Source organism: Dioscorea cayenensis, chromosome 12 (genome assembly GCF_009730915.1).
Source record: "Dioscorea cayenensis subsp. rotundata cultivar TDr96_F1 chromosome 12, TDr96_F1_v2_PseudoChromosome.rev07_lg8_w22 25.fasta, whole genome shotgun sequence".
Taxonomy (NCBI): domain Eukaryota; kingdom Viridiplantae; phylum Streptophyta; class Magnoliopsida; order Dioscoreales; family Dioscoreaceae; genus Dioscorea; species Dioscorea cayenensis.
In genome coordinates this window covers 11,513,066-11,523,712 of record NC_052482.1, presented here as the reverse complement: position 1 = coordinate 11,523,712, position 10,647 = coordinate 11,513,066, and the positions used below count along the sequence as shown (strand labels likewise).

Here is a 10,647-nt window from a genome sequence, read left to right as displayed (position 1 = left end):
CCTGAATTTGATCATAGTGGAGCTTGGATTGGTCAAGATTGACCCGTGGTTTTTCACCCTTGATTTAAGGGTTTTCCACGTAAAATTTGGTGTCTTGTGTGATTGCAATTTTGGTCTTGTTAGGTTGCTCTCCTTTATCTAGCAAGCTTGGGGATTGTTTATTTGTTTACAATCTATTGAGATTGTTGCTTAATAACCATCACCTGCCATCGCCAGCTGTCGTTGCCGTTGCTAGTGAAGTCACTGTTGCCACTGCCTGCTGAAAACCTAGTGAAGACGGAAAAGCCCAAAAAGCTCATAAAAGAGATGTTGAAGATGTATGATCGGTCGCTCGTCATCGCTAAAAAATATATATATTGAAGTTGCTATTGTTACCGCTATAACTGTGGTCGCTGTCGCCGCTACTGCCATCATCACCGGCTCCGTCATGCCACCCGGAAGATCTGATGGCAAGGACAGACCGAGCCACCACCGGCAAAGAAGGAAAGGCGTTGCTGACAGTGAGGGAAAGAGAGAAAGAGAGAGATGGGAAAGGATAGTGAAGGAGCAGTGGATATGTAGGAGGAGAACATAGCTGCTGGACTCATGGGGATCGACACTCTCATGATCCACCCTTTCAAACTCCCACCTCTCAGTCCTCATGATGTTCAAATTCAGGTGAAAGCAGGGCATTCGGAGTTAACTGCTCGGAAGTCACTAGGGTTTCATTTGCATCTAGGTTCCCTTTGACGTTCTAAATTCAAAGAAGATGGATACCTTCCTGTTCACCTCTAAATCCGTCAATGAGGGACACACTCTCAAGCTCTGTGACCAGATCTTTAATGTTGTGCTTGATGCTTGCCTTGCCCATTACCCTGACAGCAAGGTTGATTGCGAGACCTGCACCAAGACTAACATGGTTATTAGCTTTGTCTCTGATGATGGTGGTTTCGATACTGACCATTGCAAAGTGCTTGTTAACATTGAGCAGCAGTTCCCTGCTAGGAAACCGCTCTACTGTTTATAGATGCCTTGAAGGAGGGCTCATCTCTGTCCTACAAGCATATGTTGATGAAGATAAAGATGAGTCCTTTTATACTTTGAGTTGGGCTTGTAATGTTGATGGGACTCTTCTTGATGGCTAGTGGAAGCAATGGTATAATTCGTGTTATTAATGCTAGCAATGAGAAGATTGACAAGAATTTTGTGGCCATAGAGACTCAAGCATTGAAACCTTCACTTGTGGTGTCTGCAAGCAAGGATGAATCTAATCAGTTATGGAATGTTCATATGGTATTCACATTCTTATATTTACTGGAGCAGGTGGTCATCACAATGAAGCTTTTGAGTCAAGGGAACAAACTAGATGCTCCTTCAATATATATATATATATATATATCCTTATAAGCAATGCTAACGGCGTAGATGAATCTCCAACATATTTATCAAGGCCACAACCTCCTAGAAGACCAAGACTGGATGATAGTTCTGTAGAGATTATTTTCCAAGATGAACCTCTTGCAGATAAAGGTGACGCTTGCCAATCTCATATTGGAGACAAAGGCTTAAAGGAAGCATCAACGCCTGCCAACAGGGCTTTAAACAATATAGCTGTGGATGAAATAAAATAGAATATTGGTAAAAAAATAATAATAATAATAAAATTGAATGAAATAAAATTTTTATCAGAAGTTGATTATTAGGTCTCTGAATCTTTGACCATTGCTTCATTTGGTATAGTACGAATAACAAGAAGCCACGTGCCCATTAAAAAAAATAAAATAATAATAATAAATTAATGTGGTTCATACATGAATGGGAGCATGTGAAGCAAAGTCATTGGTTGTTATTTGAAAAGTGTAACATATATATATATATATATATATATTCAAAAAAAGACATGGCCCACCATGAAAGAGAGGCCCATGGAAATGAATAAAGGGTGAAATTGAAGACTAAGTTGATGGTTATGATCCCAATATATATATATATATATATATATTTATATGAGGATGCATCTTTTGCCAACGTTCACAGATTCGTAATCTGTGAACGTTGATATGGGCTGTTGGATTTCAATCCAACGGCTGCACACCGTTCTATGAACAGTAACATTGTGCACTATTTATAAACACAGTAAAAAATGGGATGCACAGTATTTTAATCTGAACCATCCAATCAATCTCAGCACAGTAACTGAATCAATCACAGTCGTCCAATCCTATTAAAGTTACTGTACATCATCTGCGGACGCTCTACGAACGTCCGCAGATGATGTTTAATCTATTTATATATATGCATGGCATGGACGTGGTGGCTATTTGTCCTATGGCAAACCCAATATATATATATATATATACATACATATATATAAGGACACATGGCAAGTGGAATCAAGAAGGCCTTTCAAGTAAATGTATGGACATGATGGCCACTTTGGCCTCTTGGCAGGCAAACTTAATATATATATATATATATAAGGACACACAAGCAAATGAATAAATAAAAAAAAATGCTAAAGCATGTAATGGCATACATGCATATGTATATATATATATATATATATCCACGGGCATCATTTGTTAGAGAGAAAAATCTAAAAGGCGGGCTCCACCACTCAAAAGATGCACATGGGATAAGCATGGATTAATACATATATATATATATATATATATATATATTATATTATATTATATTTTTGAGAAATGATGATCATTTGAGGATGCATGATCCGGTTGACTCTTTCATTTATATTCATGGACTACACTTAATGTTGTACTGTTGTACATGCTTTGCAATTTTGGAGCTTACCAAATAGACTCAAATTAAGATTGGAGTTATGTAAAATGGATGCATCAATCCAACTCGGCGAACTCATTACAAAGCAATGGCAGGAAACTTATCTCTTTGTAGCGGCAATTTTTAATGAGATATATTTATATATATATATAGCGACAACAAAACATGCAATGCAATGACAAGGCATAGGCAGCGGTAATGATATATATATATATATATATTAAATAATAAAATTTATAATTCACAAATTTTCTTACCTTACTTGTACTTAAGCCCTTAATCGGAGGTTCCTAAGACTTCAGTCTAGGATAATTAATAATAGAGGCTTGCCTCTATTAGGAATGGAAGAGCCCACAAAAGATAAAAAAATAAAATAACATAAATAGCATTTGTGATTCGATATATCGCCTGATGTCTCTTCACCAACACGACGTCAGGGCGTGTATTTTCTATCCCACAGTCATTTACTAGAATTTAGATGTATAGCTTATACCTTGATTCCCTCACAACAACTCCAAAAGCTTGATACAAAATTTGAGAAATATAAATTCTACAACCCTAACACTTGTAAAGTTGTTGTTAGTCGGGATGTGGTTTCTAATGAAGATGCTAGGTGGGTGTGGGATGAAGTTTATGCAGAGAAGCAAGCCAAGATTTTTCTTTCGATGGAAGAAGTTGCACAACAATAAGATTCTTCCATCAATGAAGCCAAAAGAAGCACTAGAGGACCAAAAAATATCGACGAAGGACAAAGTGAAGTACTAAGAAGTCTGACTATGAATGAAGACACATTACCAAATACTGAAGGTGTTGAAGGATCATCAACTAAGCAAGTGATACATTTGATCAGAGGAACATAATACGGGTCAGATCACTAAGAGACTTTATGAAAATTGTACATTTGTTCTTAATGTTATAGATCCAATTTCATACAAAGAAGCAACAAAATCATAAGAGTGGCGAAGTGCGATGTAGGAGAAGATCTCTATAATTCAGAGAAACAAAACATGGGATCTCATAGCACTACCTTAAGGGAAACAACCCATTAGCTTGAAATGGATATTCGAGATGAAATTTGGTATAGATGGGAATGTACAAAAACGTAAGGCCCAGCTTGTGGCTGGAGGATTCTCTTGGAAGGAAGGTATGTACTTTGATGAAACCTTCTCACCGGTGGCAAGATTTGAGACTGTACTGTTATTATTAGCTCTAACGGATCAACAACAATTGAGAATTCATCAACTTGATGTTAAATCAGCGTTCTTAAATGGAGAGTTGCATGAGGAGGTATATGTAGAGTAACCTAAAGGTTTCATGGTTAAAGGAAGTGAGAGCAAGGTATACAAATTGACAAAAGCTCTTTACGGGCTAAAATAAGCTTCCAGGGATTGGTATAGCAAGGTCGATCAACACTTTATATAACAAGGGTTTGAGAGATGTGAATGCGAACCTACACTATATAAAAGGAAGCTTGAAGATGGAGATATCTTGCTAGTATGCCTGTATGTAGATGATATTATCTACACAGGTTCATCTTCAACTTTGATTAATGAGTTCAAGCTGAGCATGATGGAGAGCTTCGAAATAACTGACCTGGGATTGTTAAAGTATTTCCTCATATTAGAAGTAACATAGGAAAAGGTAGGGATATATCTTTCTCAAAAGAATTATGTAGAGAATCTGCTTCACAAGTTAAATATGTTTTGTTGTAAACCAACTACGACACCTATGGACTTTGGTGAGAAATTGCAATAATGTGATGGTTTTAGAGAAGTTGATGCACAAGTATATCGAAGCTTGGTTGGTGGGCATATTTATCTAACCTATACTCTTTCTGTTAGAATTATGTCAAGGTTCACGAACCATCCAATAAAGCAACATTTTGGCATAGCAAAGCGAATTCTGAGGCATATAGCTGGATCCTTTGAACTATGGATTGTATTATACGCATGTCACAAACTTCAGATTGAAGGGATTTATGGGCAACAATTGGGTTGGATCCATTGAAGATAAGAAAAGTGCATATAAGAGCATGTTCTCTATGGGTTCAGCTGCCATCACCTGTAGTTCTAAGAAAAAAGAGATAACAGCCTTATCTACAACTGAAGCCGAATATATTTCCGCCACTGCTTCAGCATGTCAGGCTGTGTAGTTGAGAAGATTGCTGGCAAGCATAGATCAGCAATAGAAAGATGCAACTAAAATATATTGCGATTATAAATCAACTATAGCTCTCACTAAAAATTCTATTCAGCATGGACGGACAAAACATATTGACCTTTGTTGTCATTTCATCAGAGATTTACTTGTAGATAATTCCATCACCCTGGAATTCTGCAACACAGAAGATCAAGTAGCTGATATTTTCACCAAAGCTTTATCTGTTTAGAAGTTTGTTTATTTTAGGATGATGCTGGTCTGTAGTAGCTTTGAACTAAGGGGTGGTGTTGAGAATAGTCAAAGCTAAGGTGGCATCAAAGTTTGAAGGGTTAGGAGTTAGGAGTTATAAGTTATTGGTTTGGAATATGAGGATGAAGGGTCATGAGTTATATGGGTGTTATTATGGAATAAGTATGAGAGTTATAGAAGCTCAAGGGTTTTTGTAAAGCCTATATAAGAGGCTATTAATGTAGTGTTTGGTAAGAGTGAAGATTTGAATAAAGTTTATATTAAGTTGTGTTACACTATCTTCCTCTTCCTACTATCTCCTTATTGAGCATTATTTTGGCCCATCATCACTTCCCAATAGGTTATCCCATATTTAAGAGAGTTCTTTCCATTCATTCGATGGCTAGGTGGATCTCACCATCATAGCAAATTTCTTCTTTTTCATTAGCTAACGGAGTTTTGCCATTCTAGAAAGTTCATTTTTATCCTATTTGATGCTTAAATTCTTAGATATCGGTTTACAAATATAAATCACAACAAGCGCCCGATGTTCTAATCATGTCATGTGTATGAATATTTCTTTCATATCATACCATGTACAAAAAAATATTAAAAAACATGTATTTCAGTACATATCTTAACTTATGAAAAGACATCTAGATATTAAAACATTTGACTTTTATGCGGGAGATCGAAAATTCAACTTTCTCCCAATGCATGATTGAGGCAAAATAATAAGAAATGTGTGTAGAGAAAAGCTTATCCACATTGTCAAAAAAAAAAAAAAAAAAACATTTAGTACTTTCTTCGTTTCATATTAATCATCATATTTAATTTTTTTTGAAATTATTTGTCATATTTAAGAGTTTTATAAGCGTTAATTATTATTATTATTATTATTATTATTATTATTATTATTATTATTATATTTATTTATTTATTTTTAAATTTTGCTCTTCTATTCATTTAGAATAGATATCTCTAATAAAGGTAAAAATGCCTTACCATAATTATTTTTAGAATTTATAAACTTCGGTGACAACTTTAATTAATATTTGTGCAAAGCTTAAATTTGACAATTAATACAAAATGGAAGGAGTATATATTTTGACCAACAAGGATAATAGCATATGAGAGGGTAAGTTGAAGTTTAATGTGCATAATGGAGATAAAAAGTCTAGTCAATGGTTGCAATTGGAATGAATATGGACAATTGATGATAAAACAAAGTAAAAAATTGTAAAAATTGAGGAAGAACGGGGAATTCAAAATTTTTTCATGCAAAACCTATTATAAATATAAAATAAAATTTAAATTCTTTTTAATAAAAATTTTTAACACAATGAAACCGTTTTACAATTCAACAAAACAAACCCAAACTTGAGTTAAATATGAACTTAGGGTAATTTTTTTTTGTACCAAACTATGACTTTTTTAATTTTGGGTCCAAATTTTTGTTGAATCAAAATGGTTATCTGACTTCAATTTTGTTTTACAGGGGGGTTATTTGAGAGTTTTCGGCCTTTCTTTTTATGATATAGATGCCAAAAATTCTCTGTTAGGATATACATGATACACTATCAATCCAACTGGTAATTCCATCTCATTTACTGACGGTGAATGTCCAATATGAGATTATAAAAAAAATAGACCAAATTCTCTCGGGTGACCACTTAGTGAAATAAAATTAAAGTTGGATATTCATTTTGATTCAAATTGAAATTTGGACCCAAAATAAAATAAAAGGTATAATACCCGAATTGGTCCTTCTACTTTTCTCTCTCTTCCCTATTGGTCCCTCTACTCAGAAATGCTCCCAAGTAGTCCCTCTACTCTTGAAAATGGTTCTACTTAGTCATTTCTACTCTAAACTAGGCCAATTATTGACTGTATTTTCAAGAGTAGAGGGACTAGATGAGAAAAGATTAAAGGTAGAGAGACTAAATTGGGTCATTTTCAAGAGTAGAGGTATTAGTGAGGTGCATTTCTGAGTAGAGGGACCATAAGGAGAGAGAAAGAAAAATAAAGGTACCAATTCGGGTATTATACCAATAAAAAAACCATAATTTGGTGCTATATTAAAAATTTACCTCGAAACTTAATATTTTTGTTTGTTCATTAGGCGACTCCGTCATAATAAACAATTTTATTAAAAAAACATCATTAATTATTTTAGAAAAAAATCACAATCAAGATTTAGGTCATGTTTGGGTTGGCTTTTTTAAAGCCTAGAAGTGCTTATATATAAGTTAAGCACTTCTAGGTTTTAAAAACCATGTTTGTATTGGCTTTAGGGCAAAAGCTAAAGTTGTGAAAAAGCTAAAATACAGCTTTTTCATAAGCTGCTCAACAGGTGCTTTTGAGAAAAGCACTTCTAACCCTGTGCTTTTCTAAAATTTCCCCACTCTTTAGCCCTAATATTCAGTTGCTCTCGTGATTCTTCCCCATCTCTCCGATCCCAACATCAACCAATTCCTTTCGCCTTTTTCCTGCCTCCATGTTTCCCCATACTTATCTCCTCTTTCGCACTGCCCCTGCATCTCCCCCTCCATCCGGGAACAATACGGTTGTGGTTGGTGACTCTCTTACAAGCACTGAAAGACTTGTCATTGAGTTGATTTGCAGAATAGAGAAAGGTGTTGATGTTCTTGATGAACTTAAGTGCTGCCATGCTCTTAGGTTCCATCTCTCTTCACTTCATCTCAGGCTCATGTCCAAAACCAAGATTGAAATCAAAGTCTCTGAACTAAAGAAGAAGATTTCATTCTTAGCCAATGGAAGCAGTGGTGTGGTTGTTTATGTTAGTGATTTGAAATGGATGGTTGATGAGGAGATTGAGGTGTTAGGATTTAAGCTAGTGGAGTTCATGGTTGCAGAGCTGCAGAGGTTGTTGGTAGAGCTTAAGAGCTTCAAAGTTTGGTTAATGGCCACTGCTAATTACCAGATTTATATCAAGTGCCAAACAAGGCAACCTTCACTTGAAAATCAATGGAGTCCTCAAACTGTTGTTGTTCCTTCTAGTGGTCTTGCATTACGTCTTCAAGCTTCAAGGTTTGTGTTTTCATTCATGTCTCTCTTTCATCTTTCATTCTCTGTTTTCTTGTTTTCTTATTTTCTTTAGTTCTTTGTTGTTGTTGTTGTTCAATGTGAAGGAAGAATAAGAAAAACTCATTTGCTGTCCTGAGTGCACTCTCAACTGTGAAAAAGAAGCTTAACTTTACAAGCATAATAGCAACATCAACATGAATGAAACCAGTTTGCCATCTTGGTTGCAGATTCATAGATTAGATTACAATCAAAAGGTATGTATGATGATTAGTTTTTTTTTTTTAAAAAAATGTGTTTGAAGTAAATATAAGTGTTTATATAGAAGAAAAAAAATAGTCTTAATTTGAATAAAGTTTGAAGCATTATCTCTTCTCGGATAATAAAATTAAATTTAAGTTGATGGATAATGATTCATGTTTAGATATAAACAAAATTTTGGGCTTATCCATGCTTGAAAAAGAGAGGGGGTTTTTAATAAAAGCCCGATGTTATCTTTACTCAGACTAAAAATTTTAAGTCTGAGTTTAAATAAAATTTGATGGTGATCCATTGAAAAATAATAATAAGAAAATAAAATAGTAATAATAATAGACACTTGAATTTAATCCCAATTCTGATTAAAAAAAATAAATAGACAAGTTTAAATAAAAAATTCAATTCCTATTCGGATAATGATAATCAAATTCAAGTTTAAATAAAATATATATATATATATATATGTATATATCTAAAAGCCCGATATAAAAAAATCTCAACAACATGGTGGGCCCGGATCCTTTGCTTTTTGTTAAGGATGATGCATGTAGAGAAGAGTTTTTTTTAAAAAAAAAAAAAAAGAGGAGGATGAAGCTCAATTCTCCACAGTGGGACCCGGAGGAGATAAAAAAAATTCATGGATGAATGAAGCTCTCTTCTATGGTGGGACCGCGGAGGTAAAAAAAGGATGAGAATGGCATGAAGGGGAAGATGCTCTCTGCATAGTGGGGGCCGCCATGGTATAAAAAAATATATGAGGAGATGATCATGCTTGTACTTAATAAGTTTGGTAATTGTCATGTTAGCTACATGACAATTAGGTATGTGTCTTGTCTGTAATAGTGTCCAACCATGGTTAAGTTAGCTAACCATGAGTTTAGTTGCTTAAGGGTTAAGTCTCTTGGAGCCTATATAAGGCACCCTTGTGTTGTAAGGAGGATCATCACCTCTTGGGCATTATAGTCCTAGTATCATCCTCATCCTTGTATCCACCCATCCTAACCATTATGCAATAAAGAAGTCCCTCATTTGAATACATCTCTTGTCTCTTGTCTCTTATATCCATCTCTCATGCTTTCTTCTCGCAGAACTCTTTCCGATGAAAGCTTCACGACTAACTAGTTACTTCACCCCGGGATGAAACCCGGGAGTAAGTTGAGCAGCATCCCCAACATCCACGTGTCACGGCGCACTACATCGTAGGATAAAGTGGTATCGTGCAGCTGGCAGAACCTTCCCTCGAAAACCTCGAGGTAATGTTTACCATGCAGGGGTAAAAACCCTTAACGAGGGTCCCCAACATGTAGATAGTAAGTTTTACCTTGGTATTATAGCTTTTATTTGATCCATGAACCCATATCTAAAAATCTAAAAAATGAGTTTTGTATAGTTCTTGAAAAAAATATTTTTTTGAGCTTAAAAAGATGTATCTTTTTATATAAAGAGTTTTTTTCTAACTAATCTAAGAGTAAGACAAAGCTGGAGAGCACCGAGCAAACGATACCCTGCAGAGGGCAGGAGGTCCGTTAAGGGGAAAAAGCAGTGTGGAGGTAAGTCCGAACTCTGACAGTTGGAAAGATGAACTCTTATATTTTAAAAGATAATCATGATGATCTCAAAAAATTATACTTCCGAGTAATTACGCAAAGTGGAACACTCGAGGCTTTTGGAAACCCGGAGACTCTCAAGGATCGCCCAAGTACTAGAGGGAAAGGGTCAGTAGGTCCTAAGACGGTAAGGTTGAATGAGCCGACATGAGAATGTCCATGGTGAAAAGGAGTTTAATTTTTAAAAAACCCACAAAAACTAAAAAACCAACAAAAACCAAAAACATGTTTTTACTTACAATAATTATGGATCAAATAGGGTTATTTGCCAAGTTTAACTTCTATCATATTACATGTTGTGGATCTTGTTACTGCATAAGTATTCTCTCTTATTTATTTTCAAGCTATTACAAATTAGAAGTAAAATTTTATTATTGCAAAATTAGTAGTAATCTTATATTTTCTGCAAATTTTATTTCAGTCTAAATCTAAAAACAAAAATTAATCAAAGTTTATTTAAAAAACAACTATTATCTTAAATCAACAAAAGAAAATCAACTTAACAGTAAATTAAATCAAAATATCAAATCAACAATATCAACAAATTATCAAAAAGAAAGAAATCAAAAAT

At 34.7% G+C, this 10,647-nt stretch overlaps 1 protein-coding gene across 1 annotated transcript; it reads left to right on the top strand.

The window, feature by feature from the left end:
• Window positions 1–748: 748 nt before the first annotated feature.
• On the top strand, window positions 749–1,006 carry LOC120273162 (S-adenosylmethionine synthase-like). The gene has a single exon (XM_039279805.1). It carries the CDS (start codon window positions 749–751, stop codon window positions 1,004–1,006), a length of 258 nt encoding a protein of 85 aa, XP_039135739.1.
• The last annotated feature ends 9,641 nt before the right edge of the window (window positions 1,007–10,647 follow it).

What these genes read in the sequence shown, in the direction of transcription:
- LOC120273162 (XM_039279805.1), top strand. Translation starts at nt 749, where the DNA reads ATGGATACCTTCCTGTTCACCTCTAAATCCGTCAATGAGGGACACACT.